General features: G+C 43.0%; 1 protein-coding gene across 2 annotated transcripts in view; it reads right to left on the reverse strand.

The window, feature by feature from the left end:
- Positions 1–18,285, reverse strand: part of col5a3a (collagen, type V, alpha 3a) — a gene marked incomplete at its 5' end in the record, with an annotated part of 45,431 nt that extends 27,146 nt beyond the window's left edge. Inside the window, 11 exons of one of the 2 annotated variants that reach the window (XM_079178158.1) lie at positions 165–227; positions 644–685; positions 796–849; positions 947–1,063; positions 1,177–1,296; positions 2,141–2,509; positions 4,007–4,129; positions 8,522–8,684; positions 9,089–9,305; positions 9,580–9,747; positions 18,201–18,285. In XM_079178158.1, the coding sequence (XP_079034284.1) occupies positions 165–227; positions 644–685; positions 796–849; positions 947–1,063; positions 1,177–1,296; positions 2,141–2,509; positions 4,007–4,129; positions 8,522–8,684; positions 9,089–9,305; positions 9,580–9,747; positions 18,201–18,285 (1,521 nt within the window). The remainder of the gene's footprint in view (positions 1–164; positions 228–643; positions 686–795; positions 850–946; positions 1,064–1,176; positions 1,297–2,140; positions 2,510–4,006; positions 4,130–8,521; positions 8,685–9,088; positions 9,306–9,579; positions 9,748–18,200) is intronic. The other variant, XM_079178159.1, reaches the window with a different exon arrangement.
- Positions 18,286–21,681: the final 3,396 nt, after the last annotated feature.

Genomic DNA, 21,681 nt, shown 5'->3' on the forward strand with positions numbered 1-21,681 from the left:
TGTGAGTCAACATCAGTCCCTGAAGCCTGAATGTTCAGTTCAGGACTGGACATGTTTCAATGTGAGGTCACAGTTGAACCCACTGATCTGTCCCACAGGTGAAAGGGTCAAACTGGAGTGAAACTAAGCCAATGGGCCCAGGTCCAGGTCTAAGCCACACTCACCAATTCACCAGGATCTCCTCTGGGTCCTGGAGGGCCTGTTGGTCCAGCTGGGCCAGTGAGGCCCTGTGAAGGAAACAATCACAGCACTCAAACAAACATTGAAGAAGATTGTGGCTTAGTTTTCCAAAAATGACACTCTTCTACATAATATTCCAACCCCCCAAATGCTTGACAATAACCCCTTTTTATCTTTTTATGTCGTTTTTGAATCAAATCAATCACCTTATCATGTGTTTATAGACATAGTCTTTCGCAAACTGCCATCTTGCGTTACGTTACAGTGCCGGGGTTCATTTGTATTGTGGTCACCCCTGAAAACCCTGTTTCCTATTCCGAAAACACCACATCCTGATGGCTCGAATCCAAAATTCTCTACATTTTACAGCACATCTGGATAGTTCCTGCTTCTAACATTTTGCCACGCCCTGTACAATCACAGAGACACATTTCTTATCTGTGTTCAGGCTGAATAGGCTTACCTGTGGCCCTGGTAGACCTGGGGGTCCTTCCGCTAATGTACCCTAGACACAAGCACAGATGGAATGAAATGTACATTAGGAGAGCATAAACTCATTCCCGTGCTCGTGACTAAAGCTACTAGGCTATGCATGAAATGTCAGTTGAAGCTCACCGGCTCAATAATAGCTGGCTCTCCCTTCTGGCCCTTCTCTGCTCTGAGGCTAACCTGAGGAAGAGAAATGGGTGAATAGAGATGGATTGTTAGAAATCACTTGACACAGGCAATTGAAGACGTGACCTCTCACTTGATGTATGAGATTTACCTCTCCATCCCACGTCTCTGCTCTTTCCCGCTCTGCAAATTCAAAGCCGTCGTCATATACCTCGTACTCTTCATACTCTGACTCCGTGTCATTCTTGTAATCTTCATACTCGAGAGCCTGTTAAGGAATGGGGGAAAAAAAAACCCTTTCAGGTGAAGCGAATACCAAAATAAGCTCTCCGTGTGTTTGTGCTGAGGTGAAGGCATGTCTCGCGTTTGCATTTAACCTACCGCATATTCAGGAACAATCGGGCCTTCTGTTACCGTGGAAACTGAGGGATCATCGTAGAGGTCTCCGTAAAGGTCCTCTCCATGCTCCTCTATAACGGGCTTCTTCACTGGCTTGTCCTCCTGCAGGCCCGACACACGGGCTCAAATTAGTCATAGCAAAGATGAACCAGGGGACAGTGAGCTCTGCTCATTAGCGCCTAGCACTTCCAAGTAAAGGCACATTTTGTAACGCATAGTGTGAATGTTTGCAAAACAGGTGGATTTTACAGGCATGAGTTGATTTTCCGGGATACAGGTGTGCAGTTAATTGCAATGCTTGAGCGTAATTAGCTGATGGACTACATCAGATTCTTGAGGCAGCATGGCAGAGATGGCAACAGCTACAGAAACAGCATGAGCATGAGCATGAACAATTAGGTTACTGAGCAAATTAGCTAATAATAAACATGAAGGAGACATACATAAACAATCCTTGTTTGTTGCAGTGGTAAGTTCAAATTGATTGGATTTAAAAAAAAAAAAAAAAAGATGATATACAGTTGTGGTTTATTCATAATTAAAAAAAATGTAGGCATATATTCACATTGAATGAACTGTCAACCCAATACTCATTCTGTCTGTTTGCATACAGGAAGATATATAGTCAACTGTATGCACCATGCATACCATGCATTTACCTTTGGTATATATAGTATGCATGTACTACAGCATTTTCTGCAAAAAGGACACACGCAGGCACACGCCATACAGTCATACATCTCATTTAGGATGCGTTCTTCAAGTTTTTTGGAAGGGATGTAGTAGAGGTGATGATTAGGATGGTGCTGGTTAGTGGTGGTGGTAAGCAATTTGGAGAGGGGAGAGGTGCTCTCTATGGTTAGGAGGTATTAGGACGTGATCGGTTAGAACTGCAAATGGCAGGAGGGGGTCGGGGTGGAGGGCATCTACAAATAAACGTGTCTACCTCCTCAGTAACCTTTGATTCAGGCAAAGTGCTGGGCACCACAGTGGGGGCCTCAGCTGTGGAGTCAGGTTCATGTGTGGGCATCTCCATGAGGGTCCTGTCGAGCACTTCGATTTCTGGCAAATCTGTTGGCTGAAAAGGTTCTTGGGATAGATACTCAGGCACTGTTGTGGACACTCTGAGGAAGCCGTCCTCGAGGCCCTCCACTTCATCTTTTTTCTTTCTGGATCTCTTCTTGCCCTTGCCTTTGCGTTTGCCTTTAGAGCCCTTGTCCCTCTGCTTTTTGCCTTTCCTGTCCTTTTTGGAGTGCTCCTTCGGTTCATCAGGGTGGTCACTTTGCTTTAGGAAATCAGACCTGAGTTGGGAGTTCTTTTATGAAAAAGGGAATGCAAGTTGAGAGACCAGGTGGAGGATGGGGAAAACAAACAAACAGCTGCTGTGAATGAAAATACAATGAGGGAAACAGTAAGGGACAGTAAAGTGATGCATACTGGTCCTGTGACAACCTTATAGAGTCAAACACCGACTGGGATTCCCATTTAGCTGGCAAAAACCTAAAGCAAATACGAAATGGGAAGGAACAAACAAATGTAGAGTTGTTTCCTCTCAATGCAATGCAGGAGACATATTTGCTTTAGATGTCAGGGGTCAACCTGTCTACGATCCTAAAGAGGCGCTAATTCTTAGTGTGCTCGAGCAAGTGAGCAAACATGGTTGCGTCATCCTCCAGAGCAATGTCCATTTAATGTCAGTGGTAAATGGCCTGAAAATGTTTCTAAAGACCGAGTCTGTGAAAGACGTCAGTGACGTGATTTAGATCCACTTGTAAACAAGGTCACTGTGTAACGGAGAGTGATGGGAAGTAGGTCAGTGGGGTGACAGATGTTGACATGTTCTGGATTCAGAGCTCATTGCTCAGCTGTCGTTCGTAAAAGCCAGCTGGATGACTATCGACATGGCCTCACTTTACCATTAAAGAGCCATCTCTGGGGCATAATCAATGACCAGGCGCACAGATATGCGTGAGGACCCCAGAGGCAGTCACGTGAGTTTGCACGCATGTGAGTGTATGCATGTTGCTAAAACTGTGTATTCCTTGAAGCCCAGCCACACACACAATCACATCTCTTTGCCTCCATTCCTCTGGCTGCCTCCGTCCTCCTTATCTCTATCTTTCACACACCACCAAAGAAACCACACAGTGAATCAATGATTGATTCAGCTTTTTATGCACGCCTTGAGGAGGGGAAGAGCTATTATATCATGTTTGAGTTATAGCCACCTGGCTCTACACTGTGTGTGTGTGTGTGTGTGTGTGTGTGTGTGTGTGTGTGTGTGTGTGTGTGTGTGTGTGTGTGTGTGTGAGAGAGAGCACCTGACCTTAAGAATACTCCACTGCTGGCTGCATTTAAAAGAAGACACTTATTCTTTGACGGATGGCCCGTTCTGTCTTAATCGCTCAAGTCTCTTTTCGCAAACACTCAGTCATTTGCACTGTACTCAGACCTCTTCTTGGCTGGGGCTGTTGGCCGCTTGTAAATCATATCAGTCTTGGGCACACATAGCTCTATTGATGGACATGCTTGAGCTCTTTTTACTGGTTGGCTGTGAAGCAAGGGCTTCTGCAAGTCCACTTTAGCTCATCATATTTCTTAAAACGTATTATAAAACACAGGGCCTCAAAGGAAATGTGGAAAACACAATGAAACAATAGATTGAATTGAGAGATCTGGACCTTTGTGTCTGCAAGTAATTAAGGTGACCTGAAGCTATACCCCACTCTATCAGCTGTCTGTAGAACTGTTCGAAGATTTGCATTTTTTTTCCTTCTAGTAGGCGTTGCCTCCTGTTGGTGGCAGTACTGACCTCCTGCAGGACCAGGGATTTGCTGCTGTAGGGCAAAGCAGAGTCACAGTCTGGTATGTAGTTCACACAGTAGTTAGCAGCAGCCTGCGGGTCCTCCAGGATCAGTAGTTGCTGAATATCTCCCTGAAATAAACCAGAGAGCAGACAGAAATTATAGGCAAGCGTAGTACATAACGGCAGGCAGGGGAGTCATCTCAATGGAGCACTGACAGAAACATACAGCCGCTGCTATACAGCACAGTGAAGAGATATTTCATGGACCAGAAGACTGAACGTGTGACACTAACGTCACTATGAGAACAACAAAACTGTCCGCTTACCTGGATGTAAAGCAAATTATAATACAGCAGCATCATCACACTGTCAGTACTGGTACAATCGCTACTGACTATTGCTTTTTTGTGTGTTCCCATAACTCCGGGAGGGGCTTGATTGTGTACACAAAACAGTCAAATAGCTCTCTCTCACCCCCCTGTCAGGACCTTTCACTTCCCATCCCGCCCCAGAGGCGTAGCCAGTGTATATTAAATAACACGCACAGAGACTGCACTGCTGGGCCCTGCAGCTCTGAGCCCCTTTAGTGGCCTTACACGCATCTCAGCATCACTCTAGTCTTCTGTACACTTTACATTATTACATAATGCTTTGTAGTGCTGAGGTAACTCGTCGATTAATTATCAATTGATGTATTAAAGCACAAAATTGTCAAGTAAAACACCAAACACAGTGGTTTACAAATGCTTTTCTCAATTACGTCTTACTATAAAATAAATATTAAGACAGCACTATTTATAAAACAAGTTAGGCTCAAACACATTTTAACGGGCATTTTTCAATATTTTGATATTTTATAAGTTAAATAATAAATAAAGTAGTATATTACTTTATATATGAAGTATATTCAAACGATCATTTGATAGTGAAAATCCCTGTATCTGCAGTGCTAATTCTCTGATACTCAAGTCAGGAAGTTATTCAATAAAAACAAAATGCAGGCGGCCCCACGGCACGATGTTTGACAACGTTTAGATTACATTAACGATAAGAATCTATGTAACTGACAGGCCATTGCAAACATATTGCCTGGTGAAATGTTATCCGGGGACAGCTGGGCAGTCATTCGCAATAAATCAAGTCAGATTAACTGCTTGATGTTGTGGTAATTATAGTCCCATTGTAATCTCTTTAATAAAGCTTTAGTGGCCAGAGGTAAAATAAATCATAACATATCGCTTCTCCGTTACCGGCCACTAGCTCATATATCTTCTAATACAGCTCAGGCCTTATTATCAGCAATAGCAGTCTACGCAAAGTCTGGATCACCGTATAGAAAACTGTAAACCTAGGAATGACCGTGGACATTATGCTCTAATTTATGACATCAAACATGAAAGGAGTTGTTATCCATTTATCATTTTTTCTTCCTGTTATTGCCACAAGCCGGTGTCAACCAAAAGGAAATTATTGCACTCTGAGGTGAGAGACAGATAGAAGGAGTGAGAGAAAAAGGCAACGGGGAGTTAATCCGATCTCAATTTGAGATCAAAGGCAACACTTTCACAGAGACGTTTTCCTGTTTTTCTTGCCTCGCGGGGGCTCTCCCCTCGAGAAAACACACAGCGAGTTAAGTGTTGCTCAAAATCATGCATGCTCTGCCGTTCTCCCATTCAGGATGGGGCAAGGACATCTGAAGAGACATTTGTCGACGTGCTGAAAAGGAAAACACCTCAGCTGAATCCATAAATGTCTGATGGCTCGCAAACATCCTGCATGAGGTCACACATGGCGCTGTTGGCAAAGGTTCGTCAGTGTTTCAGAGAGTGACCCCTCTGCTTTCCCCTGCTGTCTGCAATAATGTGGGTGGTGCCAGCTAGCCAACAGTCATACTGATTCACCAAATCACAACTAACTAGACCTTATATGAGGTACTGTCCTCTCATCTGTGTCTTAGTCAGACCTAGTGTGGGTGAGGAAGGAGCAACTAGCTCACTGTAATGAAACAGAATTTTCAAGACTTCTCATTGGCTGAAAGTGCAACAGATGATCATGACTAACCTAACATCTGACCACAATCAGACATGAGTAATAACAAGATATGACGACTTGAACAGACCTTGTCGGATTTAAAGTGCCTGTCCGATTTGTGTGCTAAAATTATGGGATTGCGAAATCTTCAAATAAAGCTGCCCTTAAAATGAGATGCGTAACAGATCTTGGCTTCGACGTGCCTGTAACAGTGTGACAAACCATCTAATTTCCAGAACTAATCGAGATGGAAAGGATCTGAATTTCCCAACAAATAAACGCTGGTCTGGATCTTATCTAAGCAGTCAGCGTGTTGGAGGCACATACAAAGGGCACGCAGCTGCCAAGGAGCACAACCAGACTTGCGGACAGCTTGAGGTTTGCACATGTGTTTAGTCTGAACACCAAACTTGTGTAGTCATTTGTAGTGCAATCTGGAAGCAATAGAGACATTAGTGGCTGACCACGGTCCCCATGCTCCCATGATGGGAGAACTGGGCCGGAACACCAGCCTCCTCCCCCGGAATCAGGGCCTGGGAACAGAGGCCCAGAGGTCAGCCTGCATTCTCTCCTCCCCTGGTACCAGCCTCACCCGAGATGTACACGGATGCTTAGATATGCACACTGTAAATGCACACACTGAAACTCATATTTACCATCACATGTATCAATGAAAAATCTAAAACAGATGGCTCATTTGAGGATTTTTTCACTTCCTCCACAGAAAGCAAGATATTAAGAATCAAATTTTAGATTAAATGAAAACTTTGATCCACGTGAAAACAATAACCACAATGGATTGGACTAAAGGATTGATCTGAGGGCTTTTTAAGTCATCACCACAAATAATGTATCATCATCATCATATCTCTCTATGCATACGATGATGAATAAGGACATGGGAGTGCTTTTGGAGCAAGGCCAAAAATGAAACAAGCTCTATTGCTTCTGAAAAGGGAAATTTATAGAGCCCACGAGGAGACGCATTTCTTAACTGAAGTGGGAAGGGAAGGAAGGGAGTAACTTATAGCATGGGAGGGGCAGCTGAGGTTAAGTGAGGTCATAGGGAAGGTAAGGTTTGTAAAGTAGTTCTTGACTACACACGCAAAATCCAAAAGCAGTAGGTGTTCACTTGTCAGGACCATGGACATCTGGTTTTCTCCTGGTGAAAGTGAGGAAGGCTGTGGTTTCTGTCTATTAGGCAAATAGGGAGTAATAACAACCCTCCCTCTCTACTCTCTTAAAGTTGAATAGTACGTTACCCTTTGCAAACTGTGGGGTGTTCTCTGGACACTGAGGGGATAGAGAGACTTGACTGTACCTCATGCCTCTGTCTATCTTTTCCTTTTCTTTCTTTCAGACCCTGAGGGCATGGCAGGGGAAGGGGCTTGAGCCGATCTCTATTTCATGCTGTGGGCGAGAGATTTAGACTGGAGCCTCATTGGGAATGACAATGGAGCAAGGCTTGCATATTGTCATGGGAAGCACAGAGAACGACTTATGACGATAAAGGTTACTGCTGAGAAAACTGAGTTGAGCTTAGTTTGAAGCGTCTTGCTCCTCCATGTTTTCCCAGCATATTGATACACATCAGGAAAACATTTTCTAATGCCCTCAACTGAAGAAGTGCACTTCAACTTCAAAATGGTTCAAATTGTTTTATTTTTCTGGTAGACGCAATTTGGAATGAATTAAGCAGTAACTAAATCAGTGATACACGTCTCCTGCTAAGTGCTAAACGAATGAGAAAGTAGCAGACCAAGAAGCAGGTATGTTTTCTGCAAGAGGATGACCATCACAAGACATTACCAAACAACACACATTCACAGTCAAGCATGTTTCTAATGCCCAAATGCACAGCTGGCCAACAGAAAAGCAAAGAGAATTTGTAATGTCTTGGCTTGGTGAGGCTGGGCATGTCTGAACAGCCAGCCCCCCCCCCCCCCCCCCAACTCCTCTTCTTCTCTGCATTGCTTTGTTCTAGCAGCACTTGATTGACAGGAGACCCCTGTCACCCCATAGCCCCTTGAACCATGATTTTCACTTTTAAATATTTTTTTTCTTTAGTAGCTTTAAAGGTCGTAAATTCAATTCGTATTCATCTTATCCCACCACTTTCCAGACACAAATGTATGTTGTATCATACTATATAGATCATAAAATGGATCATAATATGGTCCTGTATATGGTAATGCATTCATGAGAAAGAATAAAAGTCATACAAATGACTCAGGATGCATTACATAGTGAAACAGTCTCCTGTGATTAAACCTATACCTAATAACACAAAGTCCACATTGCCTTCTGTTTACCTCAATGCAGAAATGCACAAAAAAAACGCACATGCTGGCAACGGCATTCTCCAGTACATGGTCTGTTCAAATTTGTTGATCCTCTTCGTAACTAACAACAATAAAGGAACATTTAAAAGTATGACAGCAAAGTAAATCGCTTGCTTTCAGAGGCTCCCACGCTTAAATAATGTCCTACCTCAAATACATCTTTGTCCAGCAGCCGTGTCCCAAACACAGTGACACCCTCTGTGCTGACTACAGCGTTGTCCCCTCGCAGCAGGTCCAGGGTCTCTTTCCGCTGACAGTCCAGGTAGAGGGTCACAGACTTGCCCTGCACACTGTAGGCTATCCTGTGCCATCTGAAACAACACAGATATTTTGTCTGTTGCCCTGCAGAATCAGTAATGCAAAGAGCTGTTTCACACCTCTTTCAAGTCAAGCACTTCAGAAATGCCTTTGAGCCTGAGAGCGTGAAGGATTGATTTCCTTAACTCCTATGATCAAGTCAAATAACTGATGCAAGTGCTTCACAACCATCTTATTCCCTTAGGGTCGCTCAATGTCAAGCACATGAAGGGAGCTTTATCAATCAGCCCTGTTGGGAAAGTTATACATGAACAGTTAATATAAATTACAAAGTGCTAGTAAACCTGATCTATTGAACACACAACACAGATACAATGTGCAGTCAAATCAACAGAAAGGCACACGTATCATTAATAGCTGTTGTAATGGAGACGTCATAGGCCCTTAAACTACCCACTTTCCATCAGCCAAGTTGAGCTTTTGGAAGATGGGATACATTTCTGGTGTGGGCTGCCCATGCTGGTCCTCATACAGGAAGACGGGTGAACGGCCCACTTCGAGGCCCAGCTGCTGCACCCCCTGGTCATCATACACTGAAAGCAGGAAGAACTGGGAGTCCATTTTAGCTCGCACCGTAGCCATCACGGAGAAATTCTCGGGAAATATGGTTGAATCTGGGAAGGAGAGGAGAGGAGCTGTTAGAGAACAGCAGGCAGCAGATATTATATAACATGCAGGCACCACCCGCTGCCAGTGAGACCATAGTAAAGATAATAATGATGAAAAATATTGCCCACGAAAGCAGTGAGTACCCACGAGGAGGGGTAAAGGGAGTTCAAAGTCAGATCTCTGACTGATTTACTGAGGGAAGAATCCATCTCAAAAGTGATACATTTCAGGGCTTTTTCCCATCATTAGACATCTTCATTGGAAAAATAAGTTCACTACCAGGAAAAAGCTGTTTGGTTGGAGCACTGAGCTGAATCTTTTTGTCTATCTTGTAGGCCAGGTCCGACTCCTCAAACCCCCTCCTGCTGGTGCAGAGACCACTCTCCAAAGACACCCCCTCCATGTACTCTGACAGCTCCAGCACTTGCAGAACATCAATGGGATCAGCTGGAAATGAAAAAAAAAAAGTCATTTACACATTTTTATCGAGCAGATAGAAGAAACATGGTGGTGCGTTTTATTTCATGCTCACAGACTGTTGCTAATTATATCTCTTGAAATAAGATATTGATTCTTTTAAAAAAAGCGGATGTCCTGCTTTCTTATTATTTCTGTTTCTAGCATTGTGTGAAAAACTATAAAAATGACTTATGATAGGGTGGAACTTGTGGCAGACTGTGGCAGCATGTTTTTAGTTATGTCAGTGTAACACTTAAACTCTGCCAGTGTGACAGCACTTTGTAGTCTGGCTCAGTTAAGTGCTGGTTGTTACCGAGCTGAAGAGCAGGGTTTAGTGTGGCTGGAGGCTTCCTGCTTCCTCGGAGTCGGAAGAGACGGGCTCCTCTGAGATGTGGCGGCAGGTGGCCAGGCTTCTGTGTGGGTGTTATTATAGGATAGGGGTGGTACACAGTCTAACCCATAATCCTACTGCAGCACACCTGACAGCTGACACCTGCACCAGCGAGCAACAATATGTCCGCATCGCATTCATCACAATTTGAACACTTCACTGGCACAAATAAGCACATCAGTGATTCATATATTCTCGCTGCTGAAGCATCTGTTCTGACAAATCAGCTAGTTCTGTATTAAACCTTCAAAAGCTTATTTTCCTGAAGAAAAAAAAAAAAGGCCAATTGCTGCAATACTATCAAGAGATGGTATTCTCATTAAAACTCTTGAAACAAGTGTTCTTTAACAAACAGGAGAACAGCTCTTATGATTTGTTAAGATTGTGGATTTATTTGATGAACACATGCCTCCGTAGATATGAGGTTTCTCCCAGTGTTGGTCCTCTCATTACAGTGAGCCTGAGCTTTGTTTGCAATCTGCTGGTCATGTTATCAGATGTTCTCTTGATAAAGTGCTGCCGTGAGCATTAGCCAGGATAGGAGTTTTTTGTGCTGCCAGACTCCCACCAGCTGCTATAGTGAGAGCCGTTTCAGGGCAACTCAACACTTAGCATTCCAGGCATCTGAAATGAGGATCCTAAACCCAAATTGCCTCCTGTAGCTCTTGCCGCTCATACAGAGCTGGCCTTTTATTCTCCTTGTTAATTAAACATGTGGAGAGGGTATACCGATGCCCAGACATTGCTTCCAGAAAAACAACACGTTACATTTTATGGCATTATTTATTTGCATAGCAGAGGCCATTTATTCCAAGCAGCTTTGAGAGCCCAGTCCCCTAGCATGGCAACAGGGTTGTAAATAGGTTAAGCTGTGAATTACAGCCATGCTCCAACAATGGAAGACATTAGGTACAGATCTAAAGGTATTTAAGACCTTAAGGCTTGAATTTTGAATGTATATAAAGAAGCAGTGTACATTAAATAATTACAGAAGTTGCTGGCTTCTAACAACAGAAACCTCAGGCTTCTTTCTGTATGTGCAAGTGGCACCAGTAACCCAGCCACACACAGTCTTTTGGGATCATTTTCAAATCTGCTCTAGCCATTGTGACAGTGAACAAAGACCTAAATGTCAAGGAATAAGGTATTGACTTTAAAAGGTCACAAACAAGTCACCCACACTTAAATCAAGACACTGGCATTGTTTCTGGTTTCCCATTCTCACATTCACATGAAGGCCTTTCGTCTTTTTGCCCTGATGAAATAAAATAAATTGACAATTCTGGTTAAGTTTGCAAATAAAGTTGTTTTGGTTACAACAAACAAATTTACCTCAAGAAAGTCATCAAAAGGCGAGCTGCATCCTTGATTTCCCTGATCAGATTGCCACTTCAGAGGCAAAGAACAAAGACCTGCCCTCTCTTTTATTCTTGTAGCTAAAAGCTGAAAGATGCTTTATTCAATTTACAGAGCATTAATACAGCAGCAAACAACTATTTGCTATGTAAAAATGTAGTGGAGTAATGTCTACCTGAGCAGAGAATGAGGTCTCAATCCCTCTGTGCTTTGTTTACATATAGCCGGGTCGGCCTCACATGTTTGTGCATGTTTGTGCCCCACTGACTAGCTCACGGTTGCTGCTCTGCACAGCCTCATACGGCGGTTACAGCTGATGGTTGTTGTGAAACATGGAACACATCCTCTGGTTCCCCGTCAAGTAAATACTGTCAGCGTACTTTTGCCGTTGTTTACACTGTTACCGCCGTTAGCACTGTTACCGCCGTTAGCACTTGTTAGCAGCTGCGGGCCGTCGCTATGTTGAGAGCTACTGAGAGGCAGTAGAAATGTTCCCGATCTCATATATAGCACCTTTAAATACATATCTGCCTTTCTTTCAAAGCACAGCAGTTTACTTACGTCATGTCTGGGTCCTAATCTTTAATATTTGTATTTAATTCCAAATGAGCTCTTTGGAGCTCTGCTGTGGCCTTGACTATAAATCAATTTCCTTTGGGATAGCAAAGTTTAAAGTTGATGTTTTAGTCAAAGGTCAGAATCCAGTAAAAAAAATCTCTCTCACAGTAAATATCTATCTTGTTCTTACTCTATCTCTCATACATACTCATGCACTGGGAGAGAGGTCATGAGGCAGGGATGTTTGGAACAGGCTGAATAGTTCTAAATTGAAGCAGCATGGGTCTAATTACACAGGATCCTTGGGATTCTGTCAGCCTATCTGGAGCAGCACCTGACAAAATGGTCTGAAAACAAAGATTTGATTAATTTCAAGTAATCCAAAGATGAGATGTGAGTGCAACCCATGAACCACATAAAGTACATTTCTGTCTCAACCGCTGTGGGTTTTATAAATAACTATTGCCCTGTTGTTCCAGCTATGGTCTGTCAGGAGACTGTTGACCTCTTACACTCTCAAGACAACAGAGAACAGTGAAGATGTGCAACAAGGCCAAAGGGAGAAATCTGAGACAAGCAGCAGAACGTCCTCCAAAAAAAGAAACCGCATTTCTGTCAATCAAACATGCAGGGAATAATAGGCATCCCACATCCAAGTGTGCAAAATAAACTGTTGTGAAGAAAGTTTAGGAAGCTGATTCAAAGAACGTGGGAAAAACTTGTGCTGGACTTTAGCGGATGCAAGCAACAACATCTGCTGCAAGCAACAACATCAAAAGCTTGTTGAATACATGCATGACCCACATAGAATACAAACAAGTTCCTGTGGAGTATCCTGTATTTCACCATATCAACACCACCACCGGTGATTCTGCAGTCAAGAGGAAAACCCCAGGCATGTGGCAGGCGGCCATATAAAGTCCGGATCCATGAAGCAATCAATATAAGAAAGTTATCTATTCCTTGCTTTGGATCCATATGTGTCACCTTAAGTTGAGCAAATTCTTGCAGCTTTACCTATCCTGCAGCACTGACTGTCTGAGCAGGCTTTGCTTGCATCTCATTAGGCTTTGTAATAATCGTGTCCTTACAGGACCTCACCTGTCAAATTATGTTACTCCGAAGAAACGAGAGGCTGAGTGTAAATTAGACACACTGGTATGGCCACTGACAGAACCTGCGATCTTGATGGTTATTCTGTCGGCCTGTGCAGCGCGGTACCCCCACCACTCAAAGATATGGCTCCACGTGTTTGATATAACATCGTAGAATCTCTAAGGACTAATGACTCAGAATGTTTTCCAATCTCACCAAAAGGTCAGAGTACATGGGAACTGGGAAGGAGCTGAAATATCCAGCAATTTCACCGCCATCTGGCATTTCTGCCTTTTTTTTTTCCTTGTACTTTTTTCAATGAGACAACCGTCTCTGTCCAGCAACAGAGCTTTCCACAGTCTTCCTGACAGAAAAGAGCTAAACACTCCACCTCACAGATTATGCGCTATGCCCCGAAAAAATGCCACCACCAAACAGTCTCCATCTGTGTATCTTCTCTGGCTTTGTGACACTTGACACAGTCCCTCCGTGCCCAGCGGTCATACAACTCAGCACCAATTAAGTCATACATGGACATAGTGTGCTCTGTGTTTCTAAAGCAACTGTCTCTGAAGACATTCTTTATGACTCACACCACCTACACTCCCAGCTTAGCCTGAAAAGACCCCTCGCACACACACTGAATACCACTCTGTCAAAAGCGATTGCGCCTGGAAACTGGGGAATTTTAACGACAAACAAAGCCAAAATGAATCTGGGTAATGACAATTTCCCAGAGTATCTTGGACCACACCCTGAGATGAGGGGAGGAAAAGCAGCTTTCCTTCTGAAATACCAAAGAACTACTGTTGACGGGGCATTTCTTCATAAAACCTTTTTACAAGCAACAAGCTGCAACACATATGGTGATTAATAATGAAAAATCTGTGACAGATCTAGTGGAAGTGGTTAAATAAATCAAGACACACAGTTTCTCTCGGGCTCCACGAAGAACAGCCTTAATCTAATTAGCAGTGGGTGTGACCTTTCGTCTGGGTCACTGCTGTGTGTGGACAAGAACACTGTGAGGTGAGGAGAGCTAATACACGCTCTGAACAGATGAAGATGTAGCACATGAACAGACAAATAAGATTGATGAATAAGATTGCTTGCACTGAAATTCACACTAGTTTGACCTGCACACGCTGTTTATATGCAGCTCTATTATAACGCCCACAGAAGGGGAAAAACAGCACCATGGGCCTCTAACCTAGTCAGGATTGCTCTCTGAATCACTCTATTATTTTAGCTGTCTCTTTACTCTTTACTCTTTTCCTTGTAAAAAAGAGGTTATTGAAACAAAGAAGAGCGTATTGAAGCATCTATGGCAAATGTAAATTTACTGTAACATAAGGACATTTGTTGGGCTGGAAGTATGCAAACTGGGAGGCAGTGATAGCTAACGCACTGAACGTGCTTTGTGGTTGGGTCTGCTTTGAGTTATCGCAGAGAGTTTAGGAGCAAGTCAAGTCAGCAGTTAAACATATTCTGAGGGGTTATGAAGTCGTGAATATTATAAAGAGACAACGACAGCGATGATGGAAGTGACCAACAGTCAGTGCCATTGAGTCTTTAATTCATTTTATTTTTTCATTTATTTGATATATGTGTATATATATGTATATTTATATACATATATATATATATTGCCTTGCCTTGTACCTCTTCCTATATATATATATATGCTTATATGGGTCAGTGTCTTGTTACTTTTGGTGTTGAAGCTGCAAGATTCTAGTGGCATGTGGTCACGCATTTCCTTCCAAGTCACATCAGCACCACATTCTTGAATCTCCACAGTTTGTTCTCGTCATGTTTGTCCACAGCATGATGGGCCGACAGGCCAAAAGCTGCTTGGCCCACAGAGAAAACACCTGCCCCTCAAAGCCCATAACTGGACAGGCCCTCCACAGACACATTTGTACTTCTATACTTGTGAGGATGTTCTTTTGACTGCTCTGACAACAGCAAATCCATTCCCTAACCATAATCTCCACTTCATGATAACCCCGACCCTTAACCGAGCCTGACACCATTTCTGCTCACTAAACTCGCTTTAAGAGGTGCGGGGAGGGTTTAAAATGACCTGATGCTGGAACATCTTTTCTCATCTTTTAATCTTTCTGGGGATATCAGGTCCTCCATAAATATGCAACATAACACACCACCCCAACAAATACAAACACAAGTGCGCTCACAGAATTTCTAATGCACATTTGCATACATACCTCAGGCACAGAGGATTAACATGCAAGTGTACACATGACCAAGCCCATTCAAGTTTCAGCCCCAAGCTGTTATTTAGTCTCTCAGACATCATAACATTGAGGCAGCTATTATGATGTGTAACCCCAGAGCTGGCCAAATCAAAGTACAACACTAAATGCTACACACACACACACCCACACAACCTTGTGTCAGACAGGCATATACACATGCTCCTTTCGAAGTTATGATCCGTGTACTTCTGAGGGACATTTTAAAGAAATTCTTAACAAGTTGTGGTCAGCTTAGTGTCTAAAGGACAATTGGCAGGTTCAGAGAAGTTGAAAAATGAGCTGGGTCAGGATGTCACTGAGGGTAGCATATTGTTTCAGACTCTACAGATGGCTTTGGAGGGAAAGCTTACTACTGTGGCCTCTACTAAAATGTGCATGTAGGCCACAGTAGTGCATGTGATAGATGGCTATTATAAAACTTTTCTGAGGCCCATAGAGTGGGATAAAGAGGCAGATGACATGTAAGTAGACACTGCAAAGAAGGCAGCCCCTCTGATGTCTGCTCATTGCTACAAGGAGCATCTCCAACTAGTCCCACAGAAAGCTTCTTGAATCATCCAGTGATCAGAAATTCAGATCCATAGAGAGGATTGAGGGGAAGGGAGTCACCGAGCTTCTGGAAGCCAGATGTGTGTTGAATACTATAGATTGCAGTCCGGCACCATGAAGTGTTTTGGCATAATTTCTACATATTAAAGACTTGGGGGAACTCTAAACAGTTTTTCCTCATCAAAAAGTCTGAGAAGCAGTTTGATATGACACTGCATCAGCAACTAGGGACACACATCAGCATGGCTGACACTTCTGATGTTTAATGTTTTCATGACAGAAACACAAACTCACAAAACGGAAGGAAACGCTAGAGCTGTAACGGGCGTACAATTCCTCTTTTCCTGTTCTCTATCCGGCTAATTTTGGCTGCCTTTTTCATTTGTTTTCCTTTGCCACTAATTTGTTGCTGGATCAAAGGCGAACAAGGCCTGCTGTCCTCCTTTGGGAGTCTGGTGCAGAATTGGCAAGGAGGCTTGATCAAACGGGACACAGTGAGGGGGCTGCATGCACGATTTCCCCCTCTGTCGTAGAACCAGTCAAGGATGAGGCAGGGCGAGAGCAAGAGGAGAACGATGATGTAAAGAGATAAGGTATATCAAATAAAAACAAACACTGCCTATTCCCAGGAACAGACAAAAATAAAAGAAGGAAAGGAGAAACTGAGCAAAAATGTGTTGAGGCAAAAGAACAGAGGATTTTAACTGAAACTAGCCGTGGACGTGTGCAAGAATTTCTCACTTCCTGTAAGCAAACATGACTACAAAGTCCTCTCATCTCTGCTGAACACACACAGAACACATATGGGAAAACATTCTGGCACTGTAATACACACACACACACACGCACATGCACGCAAACAGGCACAGACGCAAACACTTCATCAAGCTTATGCACGTGTCTAAGACTGCCATATCAGCACCGCCATATGTCCCATGCACTTTTAAATCATCTCAGCCCCTCACTTCACAGGCCCTCATTAGAGAGCAGTGGACACCACAGCCGCTGTGTCACTTGAATGTGATTATGTCAGTTGGCTATCTTCCCCCCCCTTGCCATCGCTTTATGTCAGCCAATTCCAACAAATCCTGCCAGCCATAAAGTGGGTGCATGTGGAAAGCCATGAGCGAAAAAAAAGGAGACATCTTTAAGCACTCCTGGCGACCAGGGTTAACTCCTGCTGTTGGGGCATGTTGCTCCGGCAGAGAGTCTCTAAACCCCAGCGAAATAGTCTGCTGCCAGTTGGAGATACACGGGACACAGCCACAGGGCATGGAGACCTGTGTGGGTGACAGATAGCAGTGGGCCAAATGACATACAATATATATGCACAAGCTGATCGTTACTGGCTATCTTGGGGAAAAGGGAAGTCTTAAAATGGGTGCAGCACTTGCTGAACAATCCTGAAAGTGCTACAAATGTGGACACTGTGATAGGCAGACAAGAGAGTGACAGATGTTTGACAGAGACCAGGCCCTCTTCTTACAGGTGGATTAGGAAGGAAAAAAAAGTCCAGCTACTTCACTCCTACAAGACATAGTGCGACTAAGGCGTGTGAAATATGAGCTGAGCTATAGCTGCCGGCAATAGAAAATGTAAGATATGTAAGTGTGCCAGAATAATCATAACTAAGTCAGTAAGAGTGTTAGTGCTAAGCGCCTTCACTTAAGACCTATGTGAGCAGAGGGCACATTAAACGGATCCATGACAGGAATTTTAATCTACTCGGTTCGGTCAGAGTTCAGGCATTCACCTCTTTCTCAAGCCAACGTTAAACCTGTTCACAGCAAACCGACGCCGGTCACAAGCAAACGCAAACGTGACGTCATCCCCAGAGGTCGCTGCACGTCCTCCAGCTCACCTGACGCAGGAAGGAAGGACGCGTCCGAATTCAGAAGCTTTGAAATGTGTTCAATTAAAAATGCAAGCTGGAGGAGGAGACGCCAAAAATCAATCCGAATGGGCTCTTCGTGCAACGACGCGTATAATGAATGTGTGTGCATACAGAAAACAACTTGCATAATTGCATTTGCAGGTTTCTGAGGGATCCAAAGTGAACCTTAAAAGACGAGAGTATAGATTGAGCTTTTTGCGCCAATAACTTTTGTTGGCCGGGGACCAAGTGATGTATGAAGATGGCTGGAGAAAAGAAAGTCACGGATACGTCGATAAAGTGGACAGCGCATCATTCATGTTCAACCGAGATACTTTACCAGCTTGTGTCGTCGTCACGTGAAGCAGGAGACAAATAAATAGCGGTAATCTCCTGCGCGACTTGGTCCTTATTAAATGGTCCATCTTTCCAAGCGGAGACCCCCCCCCCTCCCCCTCTGCCTCCGCCACCAGAACTTTACACTGAAGTTATAGTTGCAGGAACTCAGCGGCCATGCGGGGAGAAAAGGAGAGAAGTCAGTCCGTAGTTCCACTTGCTTGATTGTTGGAGAAGTTTTTGTTGTGGTGGCTCCTCTCAGTTTCGCTCTGCCCCTCTCATTCAATTTCTCCCTCTCACCATCACTCCCTCCCTCTGCTCTCCACCTCCTCCGCCTCTTCCCTCCCATATAGGACGCTCCTTCGACGCATGGATGAGATTGCGTTCCTAAGTCACGTTTATAACTGACGAGAACGTGTGCGGTCTCACTTCTTACGGGTGGTAATTACCCCACAGAAGTGTCTGGAGTACGACGTCAGTTTTCTGATTTCTGCAGATCGAGTGTAAGCTGATCTTATCCACAGAGACTACAACAAGTGGCACGCCCATGATTAAAATAGATTTGATCCGGATGTCTGAGTGATAGAAAAGCAATGACTAGCATCATAATATTGATGATGATGGTGATTGTGGTGATGATGATAATGGTGCAAAATGTTCTGATATGTCATTATTTAGTTAACGTGATCACCTCACAGTGAAGGTCAGAGGTTTGAAGCTGGAGGATGTATCCAAGCTTTGAACTTCACTCACAGTGCTAGTTCAATACATCTCGACATTAAAACACCCCGGGCCAGTTCATGGAGTAAGGTTTTTGCAGACCAGGGCAGGTTATCTCCACCATCAGTCTAATCTCAGCCCAGCTTTGCTGCAGCGTTTCTGTGGTGCTTGTTCAGACCGGTGCTTGACCACGGCGAGGCTGGAGGCTGAATCACCTCAGGTTAAAGGTCGTGGACTGCTAGTTCAGGGGCAGGCATGCCTGCTTTAAAGCTCATTATATAAAACAACAAGGTGTGTTATCCACACCCCGCAACTTTACCAGAGTAGTCGTCCAACCTTGTGTAGCTCTAGTAGACAAAATCACCTGACAATGAGTTCCTCCTTCCACAAAACAGAAACATCTATTTTGTGCATGTTCAACCTCATCAAAATATTACAAAGACATAATTGGGGGTTGCACTATTTTGTACATGAACATGTTTTAAAGGTATAACATAATGTGACGTGAGTTTGCATTAAGTTGCATGAAGCTAATAATCTTAAGCATAGTGCTCGCTGACAGTAATGAGGTGAAATAATTGGTCAACTACATCTTAACACTGTTTTAAGTTTTGACATCTGCCAAAACCTAAGCCGATACTGTGTCGATTACCTGTGAAGGCTGAGTATAGCCCTGCCAGAAGCCTAATTAATTCCAGAAAGACTGCGGTATCCAGTTGAGACATGCTCTAAGATAGGACTTGTGAGGACCTTGTCTAATTGGAAAATTACCAAAGATAACGTGTCTATAGCGTCCAAGCTACAACAGGCTTTTGTAAAGGAACTGCTGTCCCAGAAAACGTTCAGAGAAAAGAAGCCAAACCGTAATTTCTCGAGGGGGATGAGTCTCAAACCACAGAAAGAGGGAGAAACACACCCATTTAGAAGTCATAATTCTCTCTCTTATCCAAAGATACTGTTCCATATCGTTCCTCGCCGAACCCAACTCTTGGCTGCAAATGACATCATTGACATCAGTTATGATGTAGATTCAAAACATAAATAGGCTTCTTTATGGTAAATAGATAACGTCAAAAACTGTTTGGTTCAGTAATATTAAAAAAGAAATCCTTCTTCAATATAAGGGGACCCTCTATGAAAAGGAAAAATGAAAGATAAAAAATACATTTCCTAAGCCTCAAAGACAGTAAATAGTGGGAGCATAAGTTGTAGAGTGATTATACAGAACACAAAAAGCCTTGGGAGTGAGTGACAGAATGAGGTTTGACAGAAACACCCAGATAACTGAACAGATTGCGGTTGATCTGGTAGGTAAACAACGGACCCCTGACCTCCCACCGTCTCCCTTCTCAGTACCAGCTTAGCCAGCCACATTCCTAACTGCTTTTAGCAGATAGTTACTAAGTGTCCAGTGGGTAGTCTGAGCTCTGGGTGACAAATATTTCCAGAGCATGTGCTATGTACCTTTGTCCAGCTATGGGACAACTTACAGATAACCATTCTTTAAAACACAAAATAAACACTAAAACAAAGAAAAACTCACAATTATTTTTATTTTCTTATTTTTTTATTAGGAAATAGACCTGACACCAGACTTTGGAGTTCCACATGACCGCCAAACATGCATTGATTGAGACTGGGACCCAATACATATTACAATTATTACACATGACGTGACTGTAAGTTGCAGGAAAATTCAAAATCAAAGTTGATCCGTTTGTCTAATGCCAGTAGTTTGTCAACATTTATTAACCAAGAGGTTTTCACGAACCAGACTGATGATGATTTATGTAAGGTAAATTAATTTTCCTTTTTTTTCAAACACATAAATGTTGTTAAACAGACCTCAACACGGAGAATGAAATCGGTTCTTGCTTGCGGTCTCTTTATTCTGAATCAATCAGCAGAAACCAACAGTGTTTTGTTCACACTTTCAAATCATGTGGAAACATCAACATACTAAATTACACTTCATATGTGTTTTGACATTTATTTATGGATTGTCTGTTTGGAAAAAAAAATACATCAAATTTGGCAGGAGATGAATCCACCACAGATTGTGTCAAAGGAAAAAGAAAAAGCTCGAGGATGTGTCTCTGTATTTTCCCCTATTTCAGTTTTAGTCTTTTTATTTATTTATTCTCTTATTTCTTATAATTACACAAATGCTGCTTCCAGTATTGAAGTTTGAAGATGAGCCCAGACATGTGTGTTACAAATTGCAAGTATCTCTCTCTCCCTCTGCAGGTCATTCTGTGCTGATAAATGATGGTGGGCTTTCCTTATCATTGAATCACTGAGCGGGTGGAAGGTGAAGGGAAGTAATCTGCCCCCACCACATTTTAGACCCTGTGAGATATAGCGAAGCCCCATTAATCCTCACGAGGAGCTGATGAGCGTTTAGGATTATTGCTCCTTGTGTTGAAGAACATGCCAGAACAAGACAACAGGCCAACTGTCAGGAAAAAAATATGCATGCAAAGTTGCAAAGGAAGACTCTTTCAGCTTGCCAAATATTGAGTTATGTTTGTTCAAAGGGAAAATCATTTTTTCATTTTTTCTATTAAAAAAACACCTTCAAAATCACTTCAGATCTTACACCACTGCTTCCTAATGGGCTTCTGATATATTGTAGTTGCATATTGTGCGATAAACATTGTTTTTACTTTCTGTCATTATAATATAATGAGGATTTTAAGATGACTGTGAATGATGATTGTGTATCTAAGTTTATCGTTTGTGTTTTTTTGTGTGTATCATGGAAG

The sequence above is a fragment of the Pholis gunnellus genome (genome assembly GCF_910591455.1).
Source record: "Pholis gunnellus genome assembly, chromosome: 17".
Classification (NCBI taxonomy): Eukaryota; Metazoa; Chordata; class Actinopteri; order Perciformes; family Pholidae; genus Pholis; species Pholis gunnellus.